This window comes from Anoplopoma fimbria, chromosome 7 (assembly GCF_027596085.1).
Source record: "Anoplopoma fimbria isolate UVic2021 breed Golden Eagle Sablefish chromosome 7, Afim_UVic_2022, whole genome shotgun sequence".
Lineage (NCBI taxonomy): Eukaryota > Metazoa > Chordata > Actinopteri > Perciformes > Anoplopomatidae > Anoplopoma > Anoplopoma fimbria.
In genome coordinates, this window is record NC_072455.1 from 18,164,313 (window position 1) to 18,184,798 (window position 20,486).

At 40.7% G+C, this 20,486-nt stretch overlaps 1 protein-coding gene across 3 annotated transcripts in view; it reads left to right on the forward strand.

The window, feature by feature from the left end:
• LOC129093018 (adhesion G protein-coupled receptor L3-like) overlaps positions 1-20,486 on the forward strand; it is a 211,525-nt gene that overhangs the window by 143,404 nt on the left and 47,635 nt on the right. For 2 of the 3 annotated variants that reach the window (XM_054600880.1, XM_054600881.1), the window contains 5 exons: positions 2,932-3,288; positions 6,294-6,397; positions 9,564-9,749; positions 11,826-11,864; positions 20,276-20,459. In XM_054600880.1, the coding sequence (XP_054456855.1) occupies positions 2,932-3,288; positions 6,294-6,397; positions 9,564-9,749; positions 11,826-11,864; positions 20,276-20,459 (870 nt within the window). The remainder of the gene's footprint in view (positions 1-2,931; positions 3,289-6,293; positions 6,398-9,563; positions 9,750-11,825; positions 11,865-20,275; positions 20,460-20,486) is intronic. The other variant, XM_054600882.1, reaches the window with a different exon arrangement.

Consider the following 20,486-nt stretch of genomic DNA (forward strand, 5'->3'; position numbering starts at 1 on the left):
CCCTCTGATTGGAGAACTACCTTGCTCTCCACTACGCCACAGCCGCCCACATTGTATTGTAACGAACAAAGCTGAGATAGCTATTAGAGTGTCCACCCCCCATGTCTTTGTCGGGTGGGACGGTGTTATCAATGCTAACCGCCGCGTGAACGCAGCGCAGATTGGCAGCGATCAGCTAGCCCATGGGCCACACGGACTGGCTCTCACATGCACTAAAAGCCCACACAGCTCCTAAACTACCTGAGCAAAACACGGAGAAGCTCGGATGACGACACACACGGCAGGAGAGCAACTTGCACTATATTTTTTACATAGCAAATAGTTCTGTCCTGCTATATTAATGCTTTGAATTTCGCATTAAGCACATTTAATGCATCAGATGTCCCTGTACAGTTCACTGACTTGCATCAGTCTGCATTTTGGGCAGCTAAATCAACAAACTCCCTCAGCAAAAAAATCTGTCACATTCAGAATCGCTCCTGTATCAGCCATCCTGACCAGTGCAATATTTCCCTTATCCTAATAGGCCTGTCGGCGCACCTTTTTAGCCACTAGCTTATCTCAGCCTGTGCAAGGTGACCTTTACTGACCTCAATATGGGCAGTAAATTTTCATGATCAGATTTCCATGAGGTACTCTTATGGGCTCTTTTACTATATGCAGTTTAAGCACCACTGGCTGATTTCAATTAAACTTAAATTGATGTCATTCCCTTGACCAAGAGTTAGTGTAACATATTTAATTATCAGGTGTTATCATAACTTTTAAAATACAGATGCATAGATAAATGAATTCACTCATAAATATTCAAATAAATAGACTGGTGTCCTTGGAGATATATCACCCTCCTGTTTTTCATGATCATTGCAGCCAAATGATCCGCTGGGCTGCCGTGGCGCAGATTGATGATGATGTTCTAATAGTGGTTATAGAATGTAAATGGTGTCGTCTCTGTGGCTGGTGGAAATGTTAAATACCTTTTTGAGTATTCATGTGATCTTTAAAGCCCTGTTGATGGTTGGTAGTGTCAATTTATGTTGGTTGATGTGTGGCTGCCAGTGTGCCAGCATGTGACTGTGCTTATCTGGTAGCTTATTCAAGCATTTGCATCCATATTCACCCGTGGGATAACATATTTTCTCCTAAACATTTACTTCTGTTTACCAAGCTTTTTTTTTTTCTGTCTGTAAGAGATATTTTTAAGTTGTGTAACTTGCATTATCAGGCAGTTGGGAGTTAATAGGCTCTGCGTGCCTTGAGTTCACATTGCAATTCAATGAGATTCTTGTTATAGTTCCACTTTACTGATGGAGTGCCTCCACAGGAGTGCCAAAGATACCTGCGGATCTTGAAAACACAGCAAACTCTTTTGTTAGCGAGAGCAAACAAATACTCAATCAGCCCCAAACTTTTGCTGTGGTGGCAACCTATTTAATCAACCTTGGCTTTCGTTCAATTCTGTTAAGCGATGCCTCCATTGACTGCTGAGAGTGGCCTGTTTTGTGTCATTACAGCCTACAGGCGTCTCGGCAATTCACACTAACAACAGTGGCACTAATTTAGTCTTATTTCACTTTTAAATTCACCTTACAGAGGAATCGTCCGATTGCAAATTGAATCTCACTGAACTGGATTTCAGAAGTGATGTCCGTTATCTAAGCTGTCTGGATGCGTGATGTCCATTATACCTGCCAACCTAAAATCGACCCTCATTAAATTTTATTTTGCTCCCCCTTCATGCAGAGATTGGGACCATTTGTCACTTCTGTCATTTTGATTGTATCTCTGCATTAAGCAGGGGAGGGGGGAGACGCCTATCCCAAATTGCATTTTGCCAAAGACCCAGATTGTGTGTGTGACTGTGAGAAATGCTCTCTCATAGGAACTCATTGAAAGGGTCTACAGCAAGCTGCCTTGTTCCAAGCCACACTCAGTAATAAGATCATGACATATTGAGGAATCTTTGTGCAAAAATAATTCAAATGTATATTGAGTACCACATAGCAATGCTCCTGAACGATGATATCCCACAGGACACAGTTTCATAGGAATAAACTGGCTACTTCCTACTTTCCAAAGATATGTCATGAAGTATGACCTCTCCGTGTTTTCTCTGACCCTGTGTGGCTAAACCAAGTCCACACATTCATAAAAAGCCTCTAGCTTAATGAATTTAGGGCCCTGATTTCTAATCAGTGATACAGGGGATATAAAGGGGACAGAATGGCTGAGTAGATGGGATGATTGATGACAGGAAGTCGAGGAGGTGTATATGAATTTGAGTGGGATGAGAAGGATTACCTAGTCAGTGCATCTTGGTGTGTAGGTGTATTTGTGTTGTGTGTGTGTGTGTGTGTGTGTGTGTGTGTGTGTGTGTATGTGGGTGCTGGTGTTATGATAACTCTTGTCGCCAACAGCTCAGGTAAACAGTGTCATTAGCAAGCACCTCCTGGAGTGTAAGCACAGGGAGGACTCACATCCAGGAAATAGGTATTTCAGTTTGTCCCGACTGACCCAGAAATAGCGTGTAGCTACAGCACCCAGCTATTGACTCACACATATATTGCCCTCTTCAACAGCAACTTTTATACTTCACAGCTGTGTGCGTTTGGTGCGTGTCTGTTAGCTTAGCCAGCGGGGTCCAGAACTAGGCATCATGCATAGCCATGCAAGTCACACCTGCCAGTTCCAATTGATCCTCTTTGAACTACCTCCCCTTAAACTGACAAGTGGAAAGGGGGGTAGAATAGAACCCCCCCCGTGTACACTCCGCCTTTCTTCTTCCACCAGCACCAAAATATATTTCTCTCCGACATTAATGAAGTGTGACTGAAAAGAGAAAGACATTTTCTCTCAATCGTCTTTTTCCGACTCTGCGTTTTTTCCCTCAAATCTGTCAGTTCACTTTGTTGCTTCTCTCTCCTTTACCAGAAACGTCCTCCTCTGTGATGGTTTACATGGACACGACGACCATGACAACGAGGACCACCACTCGACCGACCACAGTTACCACGACGACCACAACAGCCAGGACTACCACTACCAGGATGCCTGCCACGACAACCGCAATGGCCCTGTGGCCGCGGACCACATCTACGGTGGCGGCCCCTGTCCAGACGCTGGTGGAGGATTTGCACCCAGAAGACGACGACGACAGGGCGCCACCTTCCTCCAAGCTTCCCAACATCAGGGTAGAGTACTGCAATCCCCTGGTGATGATGGACATCTCCTGGCCCAAGACCAAGCAGGGCGTGGTAGCCAAGATGCCCTGTCCACCAGGAACCACAGGTAATGTAATGTGTGTGTGTGGTGTGTGTGTGTACATATATATGTTGTTTCTTTATTCCCTCCCTCTGTGAGGTTGTCAATACTCTGGTTTGGAGACAGGCTACTGTCAGGCTCTTCCCCTTGATGTTGTTGCTGGTGTGTGTTTTGTTTATGTTTACACTTCCCCTGCAGCTCTCGTCGTCTCGCTTCCTGTCCTCTCGCCTCACTCTTTCATTCCTGACTCACTGACGCAAGGCTAAAGATAGCTTAGCCTTGCATCAGTATGGGAACTAGTAACTAGAACACCACACACCCATATTTATTTCCTCTCTCTCACGATAGGAGTCGTGCAATTAATTCATGGCTGAACGCGGTTGTGTTAGGCACTTTGAGTTGGATGTTGAGCTTTGTTTTTCAGGCATCAGACCATTTGTTTCCGTGTACTTTGTTCCAGTTCTGTCATTGTATCAATACTAAGGGAATTAATTCAAGTCTGCATTAAGATAAAATCAATGTTGGCTGCTTTAGATATAAAAGCTTTACCTCAGAAAGTACAAATCTTGATGTAAGTGCTGATCAAGCAGCAGTTTATATTTTAATGAGACCTGGCCGCTGAGCGCATAGACTTTTTTAAGTAAAGGCTCCGATGTTTTATGGTTGAAGATCTTGCTGCATTCTCAAATTAGGAGACGAAATATGAGGGAAGAATTACAGTTTAAACTTAAAGGTAACCTAGAAACCTTGACATTGTGGGTTTCTGCTGTCAGTATTGTTGCATTATTAAAGCAACTCCATGGTGGCAATACGTCAAACTAGATTGGAAGGAGTCTGTTTGTCTGTCTTTTTCTGTTTGATTATCATCCGATCAACGCCACACTTGGGGGTGTATAGCGTAAAGTAAAGTGAGAGCTCTTGAGATCAACGGAACATATGTATTCGTATTTTTTTATGTGCATACTGTGTAGTGTATTGTAGGCGTAGAGCAGTGGGCTGCACTTCTGAAACGCACTGCTGCATATCTGGTGGAATCAAATCGTCTAGAGCGGCCACGATAAACTCCGGCAGCTGCGTCGCAGTCTGAACCCAGCGACTCTGGCTGGTGGGAGAAAAAGTTTCCAACACTGCTGAGCATGCTGGGTACAGCTCACTTTCCTTAGATGTTCATGTGAGCTTTTGCACCCAAATGGCGCATATTCTCTAGTATTGCCAGGGGATGCAACTGTGTCATGGTAGGTCTATTCCTCAGGAACCCAGGAAGCACAGAGCACAGAGTGTGAAGCAATCGGCCAATTTTGAACAAGCACTGCACTAGCCATTAAAACCAGAATAAGAGATAATGCAAATCTGATGTTAAATTGCCAAATATGCCTTTGTAGTGTTGAGTTTTCTGAAACTTCCGTATAATGATTTATTTTTTAGCGAGCAATTCACCCTAGATTGGGTTGTGACATCATAGCCTCAAATCTGGCTCCAAGCCAAAAGAAATCGGTTCATTTCAATCAGTCAGCACACAGACTCAGACACGACACACACACACACACACACACACACACACACACACACACACACACACACACACACACACACACACACACACACACACACACACACACACACACACACACAGGCTTCATTAATGGGCAACACCAGCACCCGTCGAGACCTCACTAACAGCCGTCATATGGCAAGATAAGAGGAACACATACCCCACCTCCTCTCGACGCATTCTTCAAAGCCATCGCTCTTCAGACGACACTGCCAAGCAGAACACGACTCTGTGAGCTTCCTCTGCCAGTCTTTGAAAGTTCCTCGAGCTCCCCCCTTCCATCTACCTCACTTCGCTCGCTGTCATTCTGTTTCCCCCGTACACCCGTCTGACTCCCCTCTCTTACTCCTTTCCCTCTTTCATGCTCTTTCTCCTGCCTCTCAATATAGGAGGGAATGCACAGTCCCTTATCTTATAAAACCATCAAAAATAAGGCTGGACCAGGGAAGGAAATGATATGTCAATCAAAATGTATATCTCCTAATACCGGTCGCCTCACCCGCCAACACACCAGCTCTCTAAGCACAAGCAAGGGCAATTAAATGTCAGCATTTAGCCTTGCTCATGTCAGCTCTGAAAATATAGAGTTATAGATATTTGAGGTACGTGGAAGAGCAAGCCAAAGACAGACTTTGTTTTTTGAATTCATTGCGTTCATTTGAATTATTGCACAAAAACTATTGGTTTGTGCTTTATATCTCTTGATTAGGTGTATTTCATATATTAATTATGATACGGTTGAATGTAGGAATAGAGAGAGCCTTAACAGATGATGTTCACACTGTTTAATTTTACTTAATATCTGGAGGCATTATTGCACTATAGCCCAGATTGAACATTGTGAGACTGACACTCCTTAACCACACATCTGTCACCAGAGACAGTTTTCTCAGACCAACTTAATTGACCTTTCGTGATGAATTCAGCTATGGCAGACTTAATTGGCACCTAATTTGGTGTATTTTTTCTCATGCAGGAGTTGAACTGCCACATGCAGACACCGTCTGACTTTAAATGATTAAAGACACACACTGTCTGGGCGAGCTGGCCTCAAGTGAAGCAACTACATTTCAGTCACAATAAGATAAAACCATCCAATTACACTTCGCTTCACCCATTAATTTAATCACTTAAGCATTGTGTTTCTTTGGTACATCTCAGTTGTATTTCGACAAGTTTTGCAAATAAGAAAAGTGCTTAAGAACGTACGGAATAATTGGGCATTCGATGACAAGACTGATGCCGGTCTTGTCTATCACTCTTTAATGCAAAAAGTGGAGTAGGAAAAATAAGAATGTGTTTGTAATCTTGATTGTCTCTCAAGAGATCTTTTAGAAACACACACTCATGTACATTGACACACACGTTACAAAACGTGTCACTGTAGCTGCTCTTTCTTTACTGACATGGTTGTGTCCCTTGAGCTGATCAATTTGATGTCATTGTTCTCATCAAGCCACTATGTTTCTTCTTTCTCTAGGCGTGGCCTCGTACATGTGCGTGGGACCAGAGGGGTACTGGGACCCCCAGGGACCTGATTTCAGCAACTGTACCTCCCCGTGGGTCAACCTCATCAGCCAGAAGGTACCAGGCTGATATAAAAAGCTGAACATGTGCTCCTTAAAGTAATATAAAAAGTTGGTTTGTTTGGGAAGTGCATTTTGTATTTTACTTAGAGATTTTTTTTTTTGAACAGAACTGTCTCTTTTAGCCTGTTCCAAGGAAAACATTTACCAAAGCTCACAATGCAAACCAAGGGTGTATATTGCTTTCACTCAGAGGGCTTAAGTTTGTGTGTTATCTCTTTTGTTCTTTGTCTATTCCTAACTAGTCAATTAATGTTACGGATTAGACGGAGGGCTCACTTAATAGTAGGGTAATGCTTGTGTTTGGCATCGGTGGTTGGACGGGGGCCGAGTGAAAACCAGTACCACAGCTCCAAAGTCTAGTGGAGTGCTTTAGGTAACAGTTGATCCAGACCACATCCTGTCCTACGACACGAGACAACAGCAATTTGCATTCCATACTTCTCAACCACAGACGATTTTTATCTCCTCTACGGGCAAGTTATTATCCAAAGCCTCACATAAAGCTTCTTATGTTTAAATCTGCAATAGAATCAAATAAAAAGAGGAGTAGTAGGTTACTGCAAGTGAGGATCAGGGTTCCAGGTTATGAATTGCAGGCAATGTTCTCCCTTAAACTCATAGGGCCCTGAGGCGTGCATGTTATAACACTTAAGATCTACTCAACGGCACAAAGCTTGGCCCATTAAACAAACGGCAGTTTGCAGATTTGGATGGAGAATGGCTGCTCGGGAATAAAATAGAAGGGAGAGGAATTATCAGGGGCATTTCTGCACAGCGCATCACTGTTTGAGCGCTGCAATAAAGCTCCACTACAGACTGCTGTTTGTAGAAATCAACTAGAGCAATGTCTTTCTGAGCTTGATACAAGGGCTCTTGCTTTGTTGTTGCATGGATTCAACAGTAACAGTGTGATTCTACTGTAGAATATTACTCTTTTAAAAGCAAGTCACACTTCAGCAGTGTGAAGACAGGACGGCTTTAATGAAGATCAACGTGTCAGAGATCTGGAATGCCCATCTGGCACTTCGTTATTTTATATCTGGAGCCATTGTCCTGAATGTGGCACTGCTCATTACCAGATGGTTCGGTAGACAAAATGGGAAAGGAAGCTGTAGAGACTAAAAAGAGAATAAAATGACATCAGATAAACCGAAAGAAAGAGAGAGAGAGAGAGAGAGAAATGAAAACAGAGCTATCTTCCCTGCATCCCCAGCTCATCTCATTAAGAGACAAGAGCAGGGAGGGAAATGAGGAAAACATCTTCCAAAGACAAGATCCTGTGCATACACCTCTCTGTGAAGACCAATTTAAGCAGCATAATTGGCTCGACTAATAAACTCACAGGCGATGACAGCAGGTGATGCCAGAGTAAATCTGTATGGGCCTGTTATGGTTGGTGTAACTGCAGTTTTAAGGCTCATCTTACCGCATCTAGTCTATTAGTAAAACGCTGAAGGTACCGGACCTTTGAAACACACCATCAGACCAAATGGGTGTTTTGCATTAAGTCAAGTCGACTGCACAAATAAGTTATTTAATGTTCAGGACTTAGACCAACTATTACATAAAGTTTTTTGTTCGGGTTATAGACATGTAAAAAGGTTTTAGTACTGTCAATCAGTCTGATTTGGTGTCAAATCACGTCTACGTCTATTTTATACTAATCAAAGTATTTTATTTCCCATCATTCATTTCATACTAATTGCAAAATAAAACATGGCATTGCACTGAAAATAATTAGTTGTTATGTTTCTAAGTTGTTTAGTCCCATGTATTTACTGTCTGGCAAGTAGAGACACATCATTTCAAAGTGTGAAATGGCTGACATCAAGGGGCACCTCAGGGGTCACCTCTGCTCATTATTAGGTAGAGCGAGCTGGGTTGATGCTGCATGTACACACTAATTTGAAAACCAGGATAAATAACTGTGCAAAGCAAAAAGTTTCTGAGCAAACCTTTCAGGGTTTTTTGGTGAGCCTCATTAGCAAATAAATAAATGCCTCCATAGCTCAGAAGTTAGATCTTGGGAAGTTTCTCCTATGAAAAAAATGTCATGGGGCACTCTTCCTTTCAATTGTTGGCAAAACTACATGATACATGTGACTAATGGATGCGTTTTTCAAACAAAAAGTTGCGTCTGGTATTGTTGGATGGGTCTGCTGGAGTGTAAACATCCCCAAATCCAAAAATAACAGGACAAGCTGCTTATTTGGAAAATAATACACAGAACAAATTTAGATATGAGGCCGACATGCAACTGATTGCTGTTTTAATTTAAGAGGCTAAAGACACTCTTTAATCAATTTCTTACCCTTTTACTCTTGTGTTTTCGGTTTTGGAAACTCACTATCTAAACTCTTTGCCAAATATTGTCATTAAAGCCTTGAAAGCCTTGACAGCCTTGCCATGCCTTAGTTATTGTAAACTATGTTAGTGTTGAATGAACAATGGGTGTTCGGTGGAGAGGTTTTATTGAACAGTTTTCGTTTGGAGGGATGTCCTTGTATATGCAGGTGAATTGCTTATTTGAGGGTCAGTGCTACAGTAAATGTGAGAGAATAAGAGTCAGGTACTGTTGGTAGAGTCTGTGGGTGTGAGAAAAACAAAATGAGACTGAGCAGAAAAGTTAGAGATAAAAAAATGTGAAAGGTCTCCAAAACATTATGAAGTCAAACTTGTTTTAAGTCTTTTTAAATACCAAGACACAGAAATCATAGAAGCTGGTCAAAAAATGAATTTCCAAGAGTCTCTGAGTACAACATTTACACTGCTTGCACAAAGCTGTAGTGCTCCCCATTTCTTTCATAAAGGTGTAAGGATCTGGGGAAATCGCTTCAATAGTTGATTTCAAAATTGCCTCTGGATACAATATTGGCCCTAGTGTGTCCACTCAGCTGGGGACCGTCTTGCCACATTAATTGTGTGCACCATAATAGCCGTTGGGGGAAAATGAACAGGCTAAACTGCATTCATTTTAAGGGGTCACACATTTGTATCCTGCAATTTGTCAGGTTTTCCCACGTTTTCCACTGTGTAGGCTGTAACAATGAGACAGTAAAAAAAAAGAAATAGGACATGAGGCTTGTTTGTTCAGCTGGAGAGGAATAAATGTGAGCCAGTTCAAAATGTATTTTATTTATCAGTTTGTTCTTTTTTCACAGCTAAAAGCTGGGGAGACAGCGGCAGTCATTGCCAGGGAGTTGGCGGAGCAAACTAAGCGTAATCTTCAGGCAGGAGACATCACCTTCACAGTGAAGGCCATGGTTCAGCTGGTGGATCTACTCGACGTGCAGCTGAGGAACCTCACGCCAGGTGGCAAAGATAGTGCAGCACGAAGCCTGAACAAGGTACTGAAAGAAGACATTTTCGAATTTCCCATTATTCACTTCTCCTTTGCCATGGCCTGTAGGATTGGTGATCTATTCCTATGCTTGTTCACCCTTTTGCAAAGAAGCAGATTCAAAATCAGGTTATTTTAGGAGAGTGATTTAACTCAAAAGTGCCAATCTTTAGGTCGTCATTATTATTCTGACTCCTAAACCATTTAAATTTGGAGGCCTGCCTACCACAAAACTTCAATCCAGGGAAAACTGAGCAGTATGTATTCTTTTAATGATCTGCTATGGCCTAGTGCTGTCAGCTAAATATTATTTCCGTTTTCCTGTGGTCCTTCAATTTCATTGGAAAACTCAGACATATCTCTTACACAAGTATCATGGATTATGCTTTCGATTTATCTTTGATGTAGTTTAAAAGATGTTATCCATATGTCGTGCTCGTCAAAAGCACTACCCTTTCACCACTTGATTTTTATTAATGGGACAAGGTAAGTTTTCATTAGGCTGGATCTAAACTGTGGGAGTGCAGACTTTCTTCATTTTTCTGCTGAACGTGAATCTAATGCATTTACTCCACGATTCACAGCAGAGCACAGTTAGGGGCACTCAGGCAAAGCGAGCTAAAATAATACTTTCTGTCTGCTGAGCAGCCAACAGAAAAGCAAACATTAGTGAAATCCAAAATGTCAGTCGTTAATTTGCTGGAGCGGCTTCACTTGTAGAGAAACATGAACACCTGTTTGCAGATAGGTTTTTTTTTTTTTTTTTCGGGACGGTTTTTATTTCATTGCCGCAGCAGACACAGATGTCCCCATTGAGATTTTAGTGCCAGTTTTCTCCAATGGAGAGGGGAGGCAGTAAAGATGGCCAAAAGGCCTCAGAAGGGTTTGTGATGAGCAAATCCACATTGAGGGGCAACTAGAGTTTATAATACCCCTTGAAAAAAGGGTTTCTCATAAAAGGCAACATTCAAGATAGAGGCTGCTGCTGTGGTTGAGATTGCTTTTGAAGTCTTTAGCTGCTCTTGTAAAGGTGCGTAAAGGGCACAAAGAAAAACTGCAGTTGGGTTGACGGATGTGTAATAAAAAAAATTCAAAATCCATGAAAAATTTAGAAGGTCATGAGATTACTTAAAATTTATAATTCTCTGCCCTCCATATATATATTCCGTCTTTGCATTTCGGTGCATCCATTGAGAAAAGTCAGTCAAGATCTTTCCCTTGTGTTCGACATCTTTTGCTAGTGAGAGCTCACAGAACTCTTCCTCTCTGCTCTGGCAGTGGCTGATGTTTACCTCCCTTAGTTCAATCATTTTGACACAATCTGCAAAGAGCTAAGCGAATTAAAGATTTTCCTTTTTGATAGCGAAGCACAATGCTCTCCGCCAGCAGACAATGAAAGGATTGAGTTGGCAAACGGTGAGATCAGTGTCGTTTTCATGATCAAAGGGGTTGCTGGCTAACGGTACAGACGGGAGCGTTTCCAGAAGAGTGGGCTGTGATGTAGAGCAAGAGGCTCCTTTATGCGGAGATGGTACTAATCTGCATGGAATTTAGTATGGTACTGTTAAGCCACATAGTAGCACTGTTGGCTACCTTGCTTGTATCAGAACTCAATTAAAATCATCCACTCTCCATGGAGTGCTGACAGCCTTTCTTTGAGCTTCCTGTCATTTTTCAGGTGTGCTAAATTGTTGTTAGCACTAACTCTCCTTCAACCGTGGCTGAGGTTCAAAAGACAAATAGCTCTCCCGAGTTCTCATAGAATTGCTTAAGTGAAAAATGTAAATGAAACAAAAATCCTTGAAATCAGTATGTCAAAGGCATGCTCCCAAATGTCTAGTGTGTCTGATTTCAGTTCTAATTAACACACAAGTCTCTGATGTTTTTCTTAGGGAGTTTATAATTGATGTACTTTATATACTACTTTGCACACAGTTTAGGATGTGATTGTTGCAAGGGTAAAATGCTTTTCTTTTTCTCACTACTCTCAAATCTGTACTTCAAACAGAGGAAATGTATTCAAGTGGGATTTTTTTGAATTGTTGACCTTTTGCTAACTATTTGCATTTCCTTTGGGTTGCAGCTGCAGAAAAGAGAGCGCTCTTGCCGGTTTTATGTTCAGGTATTTGGACCAAACTTTTCCACGTACACACTTTCCATTCCTTCATTGTGGAAACTGTTGTCATTTTAATTTTAACCATATCATTGAAGTTTGACCCTTTCAAGTGGGAAAAAAATAATCTTTATATATATATATATATATATATATATGTATGTATGTATGTATGTATGTATGTATGTATGTATGTATGTATGTGTGTGTATGTAAATCAAAGGGTCAAATTTCACTCTGAACTATTTACAAGTGAACATCTGTCTAAAACCCACAGTTAAGGCTCATGTCATATGTCTTCATTGTACCATGCATGCATACAGTATGTCGTGATATTCTCCCACCTCCCCTTATATGTTTGACCTTAGCATGAGGCTAAGAAGAATTTCTATATGTTCAAATGCCATATATCCATTGTGGGTTTCTCCAGGGTCTCAATCATTAAAAAAAGAAAAAAAGAAAAAAACAGTGTTCCAGTGAAATAACCCACATAGGAGTATAGCATCAGTCAAAAATGTGGCTCCCTGAGATGTAATACACTCCTACATTTCTCAGCAACTGCTTAAGAGCCAAAAGAAGTGACCTCATTATACCAGCAACTCAACTTCTAACTACTAAGTCAGCCAAAGTCATGGCATGTTATGATTCTCCCTGATGCATAATACATGTGTGTCCTAATTTAGGGGAGTGTCTATCGCTTTCCTCAGCTATTTTTCCGGGCTACTGAGTTATTTTTTTATCCCTGGGTTGACACACTAGCTGTCATCAGTATCATTTCTACTGTGACAAGAGAACTATGGAATAAGTTGACATCCCTGTCTGCTGTACAGAGGGCTCCAATGAACCTCCATATTAGAGGCAGATGTTGTTTTGTATGTATGCTCTGCAGCAATCATGTTAAGCAACATGTATTTGCCTCGATTCCTCTGAGGCATGTCAGAAGGCACTTTGCTATATATAGTCATATAATTGTGCAAATGACATCCAACTGGAATGCTTTCATATGGCTGAGCGTGCTCACATGTGCAGATGGGTTTGCGAGCGTGAGATGCTCATAGGATAAAGCTGCTGGTATCCTATTTTTGTACTCGATGTTTTGCCAAAAAAACGCCAATTGTCTGTGTTCCCAAATTCTGAAATATAACATTCCTCTGTGCAATAGACTCCTATTGTCAACCAAATTCTCAGTGCTTTGTGCTAAATGGATACATTCTCAAAATAATAATGCTAATATTCTGAGGTTTAGCAGGTTTAAAGTTTACTATGTTTGCCATCTTGGGTTTGCATATAAGACTGCTAACGTATATCATATATTAACATGAAACACTAAGTTTTTTTAAGAATTAAAGAACTTAAATTGCCGCTAGATGTTATTGCCACTCATCCAGAGCAGTTACATGTAAGAAAAAAACCCCAAAAAAACTAAAAGGTCAACCTCATGGTCATTAGACCGCCAAGCTACTAACATGGCTTAAGAAGTAAAAAAAAACAAAAAGAAGACGCTTGTACTGCCGCATCTGGGTTCATGTTTCCATACTGTAGTATATACTGAGGATGCATTGCACATCAACATACATGGCTGTAGACACTGCTCGGCTGTGTACCTCCCCTGTTCCGTTCCCTCGCCGGGTTGACAAACAGTGTGGCGCTTCCACTTGACGAACCGGAATAATGGAGCAACATCTGTGGCCTTAGGTAAACACAGTCATTGACTGCACGCGCTGCCAGCCTTTGAGGGACTTTCATTGATTAGGGAAATTGGGCAATGTTTTCTCCAACGGGCCCCTGGTGGTTGACATAAATGGGATTAGGAGAGGAATACAAAGCAAATGAGAGGCACACCTGCCTCTGCTGTCCCTCTGCTCAGAGATGGTGTTGAAAACAGACTTTGACGGTACTTTGGGAAAAGGCAGATTGTGTGAGTGCAGGTGTGGTTGTGGTGAAGGAGGACATAGTCTAAAATAAAGTGCTGGACTTGAGGTTGATGTCTTAATCAGATGAGGAGTGATTCATGGCTTGACTCAGGGCTTGTATCTTGTTCAAGTGGTAAACAAGTAGATGACACTTGAAATCACCAGTTACTGAGGTCTTCATCTCGTTTGGATCATCAGGGAGCTTCAATAGAAACATCTTCATTTACTGTTTCAGTTACATATTCACAAACAGGTCAACCTGCAGCAATCTCCCTGCCTCTGTTGATCCTGTGCAGATGAAACAATCATTAATCATGACGACTTCTGAATCTTTGTTGACTGGTCGCAAACCTTGATATCTGCCACATGTCAGAGCCAATTTGAATTCATCCAAAAGGATTTGACCTTGATAAAGCTACAAAGCGTACTGTATAGTGATCAACTCCCCATGTTCTGTTTTTCCCCTGGAGGAATGTTTCTCTGTTGTGCCCTTTGATTTGGAACAAACATGATGAAAATAGCGGCCTGCCTCCTGTGCCTTTTGGTTATAGTAATGGCAGCTTGTTTATAGGCGCTGACATTATGGTCCAATTACTGTGATTATGTCCATCCATGTTGTGGCTAAAGTCAGACATGCTAGCTTTGAGTGGCTTCTTCCTTTGGCACTTATTTTGCTTTAAAGCAGAAGATTTGGGACTTACAATTAAATTATGCATGCAAATGTTCATTTCATCACATGGAATATCAAAATAGTATCTTGTGCCTTAGTGGGAGCTAAGTGAGTGTGAATTTTCAGGATACAGGGAGGATATTGAGTTCCGACCCCTCATTAAAATCACACCTTTGCATGCAAAGATTACTAGGGGGAGTGTCACTGCGCAGGGTGACCTTAGAGCAAGCGGAACGAGGGGAGGCTCCTCGTTCCAGAATGTAACGAGATGATAAAATTTCCCTGGTAGTCAATTTGTTAAAAGATGAAGATAACCACGTCTTCATAACAGAGACCTATTCATCTGGCCTGCAGTGCACAGTTCTGCCTGAATAGACTGTGTGAGGCGTTTCTGCTCAAAGAGGAGAGAGAAGACAAGGATTTCATGTTAAAGTTTCACGCATGTATAATGTAGCGTGAGAAAATCCCTAGGTTTCATGTAGTTCTTTTTTTAACATTATTTAAATTGTATCAATACACAAACAGTATTAACATATATATATATATAACTAAAAAGCTTAAATTACCAGCACAAACAAATATATGTGTAAACTGAATGTCTGGGTAAAATTTTGAGCAGGGGTGGAATTACCTGCACAATGGTAAATTCATTTTAATGCTGATTTTCAAAGCACTGATTCCATCTTTGCCATAACAGAGACATATCATACTCACCAAAGAGCTGCTACGCGTTTCAACAAAAAAACTGTTTTCATTCATTAGTTAATTCCAATTTATTTTACAATGCTTCTTTTCCTTAGCGGTGTTAAGTTACATCAATGAAACTCAACATTTTCTGTGAGCTCACACACCTAGGTGCAGTCCAATGTGAGTTTTAATCCAAGGTCATCAAAATTAAAACAAATACTGACCAATAGAAAGAGTGCAGGTTAACAGAACTTTCCCATTCGCTTCACTTTTTAGACCTGGAGGTTGCAGCCTGATTATTGTACTGACGGAGTTAGTGCTGTGGAATAAACTCTTTTTAAAGTCTCTTAAAGTCTGTTTCTCTGTGCCATTGATAAATAAGTAAAAGGCTGCTTATTTAGATTAAACCTAAGACATAAAAAAATGCACAACGGTAACCCACAGTAACTCACATACAAATACACAACCACCCACCTACAAGAGAGGGAAGGTTTCATGAAATATTAAATGTGAAGGGTGCAGAGATTTTTAAAGAAGGATTTGGCTAGCAGGTCAAATAAAACAGGCAAAAGAAATACAGAAATGATGCAACAGCTTCACCTGTGCGAAGAGACATCTAGTCAGATAGAGGACATGGAGAACAAGATCGTTTGTGTTCTTTTTTTCCCCCACCATTTTGAGATCAGCCTTCAACGTCAGTGAGAGAAAACAAGTGAGAGGAACCAACTGGTGAACAGGATGAGAGGGGGGAGGAGAAACGAGTGTACACAGAAAGCCGACCAACGAGCAAGCCAGAAAAGGGAAGAGAGGGAGATCAGCCTCAGCCAGAATCAATTTCCCAGACCCAGAGTTCATTTCATCAATCAGCACACAGATAAAAGCACACACACCATAGGCCGGCTTGGACTCCTGCCAGCACACGCTAATGTCCACCTCTCCCTTCCTTCCGTCTGTATTGGTATGAATGGCCTGTGCACTGCAGCTTTTCACGCCCAGTCATCATGCTTGTTCCAGGAGGAACATTCCGGCAGAGTCCAGTTAACGATTAGCATGTCCTCCCCTAATTTGTTTTTGCGGCTTACGTTCTTTCAGTATAGGAATGTAATGTAGCTAAAAAAAAAAATGGTTGGGAGTTTGCTGCAGTAGACTGAGCCGCTACATTTGACGGATGGAGTGGCGGTGTGCTAATAATGGTAAAGTAGCAGCAAGCCACCATCACGTCTCACCTGCACAGACTGTGATGATGGTAGTGATGCGGTGCTTGGGTGCACATCCCAAGCTAACCGGCAGCTGGCTGTAGCGTCATGTTTACCATGCAGGCATGAGAGTGGTATCAATCTTTTTCAGCTATCCCTCAGCAAGAAAATGAATAAGCCCATCTTCCAAAATGTTAAATTACATTAACCTGGATGGATCAAGAAGATAAATTATGTTTTTGTCCTTAATGATTGGCCAAATACACATGTATATAAGTTTAGAGACCAAAACAATACATACAAGTTTTATTTGGTAGGGGGGCAACCTGAAATATGCATTTAAAAACATTGATGTTGCCCAAGAAAATTCCCCATTTAGACATAATGCACTCAAAACTTGAATGTTTTTCATGTTTTTAGTTAAGTTCCTTCTCGGTTTGGGATACAGGCTTACAAAACTGCTACAAAACTAGATTGTTTTTTTAAACAGCTAAACACATTTTTCTTTTTTTTCTCATTGGCTTTGAAGTGTCATTAAAGTAATAGTCTGACATTTATAAAAAAAATGGCTTTATTTGTTTTCTTGCTGAGAGTTGGGTAAGAAGACCGATTCCTCTCTCCATCAGCCAGTTAGCTGATGGAGAGAAGAATCGGTCTTCAACAACTAGAAATGGGGGGAAAAGCTTCCCTCCTTAATCTGCCTACCATTACCTCTAAAGCTCACTAATTATGACATTATTTTTTAATCCATGTTAACATAGTTATGCTATGCTAACTGGCTGCTGGTTTTAGCTTCATATTTACCATAAAAACAAGAGAATGGTATCAAGTATCTCATCTAACTTTCTGCAAGAAGGCAAATGAGAGTTTATCCCAAAATGTCACAGTTTCATATCTTTTGTAAAATGTAAAAACCCCAATGGCCCAGACAGTGTCTTAAATGATAACTCCAGTGATTTTTGGCAACATGGATAGCTTAACAAAACTCTCAGGGGCACAAAGTAATAACACAGAAGTGCAATGTGATTGTCTTTGCACTTTTTTTTCCTCTTTATTTTCCATTATATTGTAGTATAATTGAGTAGTGTTTGTATGCTCAAGTTCAGGTAATTGTCTCATCTGTTAAGCATACTGTGAGTCAGGTTTCCAACATGGAGACAATACTCTACAGTCTCTATCATAATTTCATTCTCCGGTTTGAATGAGGGGAAATTGGCATGCTGTATGCATATTAATACCAGTAATGAATCATTTGCATCACAGTGATTTGGTAATCTATTGCATGTCCAAGTGATGCATCATGAGTGAATGTCAGCTTCATTGCATTTCCTTGGACTATGTTATACATGCACGGAGGGACTGTAGGAAAATTGACCTTTACAATATTAATTTTTTTTCATTCACTCTTGTTTATTAATTATCCATTGTATAATCCCTCCTCGGCAAGTTTCTGACCAAATCCCTCTGTCTTTGGGATGTGCTATTATTATTCTGCTTTGTTCTTTTTTGTACGTCTCTTTTGCATTTGAAATAAGCGAGACTGCTTCCTCTGCAAGTCCATCAATCCTTTCCCGGATAACCATTATTTCAGTGTTTTAAGAAGTGCTGAAAATAAAAAAGAATCTTGCAGTGTTGAACAAATGGGAGAGAAAAAAATGTCAGTGCCTGAAGAAAAAGAGCTCCTTAATTGAGAGTGAATCAACCTCTGCCTCTAGCTGAATGTCAAAAGGTGTGATTGGAGATTGGCTGCAGATAATGAATAATTACATCAAAGTTGGTAGACTGTCTGTGCATGTGTGTGTGTGTGTGTGTGTGTGTGTGTGTGTGTGTGTGTGTGTGTGTGTGTGTGTGTGTGTGTGTGTGTGTGTGTGTGTGTGTGTGTGTGTGTGTGTGTGTGTGTGTGTGTGTGTGTGTGTCTGCATGAGTACGTGCATTTGCCTGCAAGTTTTTTCTTCTGTTTTTGTATACGAACAGGTGCAGAGGTGTGTGTTCACTCTTGCGTCAGTCTCTCACAGTCAGTCTCTCACAGTGTGTGTGTGTGTGTGTGTGTGTGTGTGTGTGTGTGTGGGAGTGGGTGGCTTAATGTGTGCAGGGTATGTTTTGAATGAGGAAAAGCCAGCTGGTGCTGTTTGAAATTCTCATCCAGCGCCAGTGAGTTGAATACAGTCGGTCCTCCGTCTCCTCTTGCTATCACAGTGATTTGAAACAAACATACAACTAAACATTATGGGGTTATTGTGGGGGTTCATTACACTTATGCTTAGTGACTATTTGGTTGGTAAAGCCTTTTCTTTTTCTGTCTTTTGATCGGGAATTAATTTGATAAACTGGAGCACATGATTTCTCATATCGCCTTTGGCTTTATCCCCATGCTGGTTTTGAGTCATACTAAAACTCTTGTTCCTTTTCATAATCCATTGATCAAAAAGGGGATCTAAGTTTAGAGAGAGGTTCTGTGGTCTCCTGTTTTTAACACACATATTAAATCTTACTTCAGGATGTTACAACTGAACTGGCTTTTGAAGAAGTGCAAATGAAGAATCAAAAGTCAAACAATTTTTGGGATTTCCTCTGAAATAATATTATTATCATCAGTGCAGCAAATTTATAAAAATACTTATAATGCATTATAAGCTGTTTCGATGAGCCTTATTATTCACAATAATCATAGAACATTATAGAGCATTTAATAATGACTTATTAGTAGGTCAATGATACATGATAATTGCTGGTCACTCATTGACAGGTTTTCTTCCAAGGTGTGTATTTTAAAGTAGTTAAAGTTTTTCTTTCAGAGCTTTCATTAGATTCTTTTTTACTAACTTCTTACAACACACTATGATCCTTGCAAAATAAATGTCAGTATTATGAAACTTGACCTTATAAGTCATTATACAATGCTTTATAATAAGTTATGATTATTGTTAAAAAGAATTATCGGTGCTTATAACTATGATTATATGATGCTATATAATTTGATTCTAAAGCATTATAAGCAAGTTTGTAATGCATTATTGATATAACAAGTGTTACCAAAATGTCTATTCATTTGTTTGACCCCCCTACTTTATTGTAATGGCTTAGAAATAAGCCATTACACTTTTATTCCACTTGCAGTCGGGCTCATTTTGTTCTTCAGCGCAGTGGCACTGGGAATGAATTAGTGTGCTTGACCAATTAGTATTCCATTCATAAATCTTGCCATTGGCATTTTTAAATCTTTAATAGCTCTTAATTTTTCATCATGTCTAGAGAATGTTCTTGTTTCTTCCTTGCTTACTGGCTTTTTTCCATTGTTGTGAGCAGATTAAAGAGGGCATAAGAGTTGTTGGGTGCTATTTACTTTATATGCAGGAAGGATGTGAGCTGAATAGTTGCGGATTGTTGCTACCAGCAAATACCTTGTCCATCCATTGGCATGTCTCAATGTTCCTTTGTTTTTTGTAGTGCTTTTGTGTATTGGGATTGTCTCCATGGAAGAACATTAATCACACCAATTACAGACTCTAGCCTCGAGTCATGTAAGAGCTGGCCTCTAGTCTTGTAAGCATTGGTTCAGATTCACTTACATGATTAATGCTGCTTGTAAGCTAGATAAAAGGAAATGGTAACAAAAGCAATTTAACGAGATATCCGATGTCATTAAAGATTCAGGTGTTGCTGCTACCTGTTACAATCCATGTCCAAAAGCATATCTTGTAAATTAATTGGAAATAGGGTCATGAAATTACTAAGTAGAAAGATATTTATTAAATGAAAAATGGTGAAAAAAATAAAACACTTCATGCTTCTTCCTTGCACAATCCCAAAGGATTATGTGAATTGTTTTTTCACCCCTCAACTCTCATTTATCTTCCTTCACTCCGCACCGTTTACCAAATCACCATGTCAAACAACAGCAGTCCCAGGCCAGCTCAGCTTCTGTTAACTAAAACCATGTTTTGAACTCCCCAGGCCATGGTGGAGACGGTCAACAATTTGCTGCAGCCGCATGCCCAGGCAGCGTGGAGGGAGCTGAGCACAGGCGAGCAGCTGCGGGCCGCAACCATGCTGCTGGACACTGTGGAGCAAGGGGCCTTTGTCCTGGCTGATAACCTGCTGAAGACGGACATTGTGCAAGAGAACACTGAAAACATCCGTGAGTACAAGCAAGGACACTTCAGTT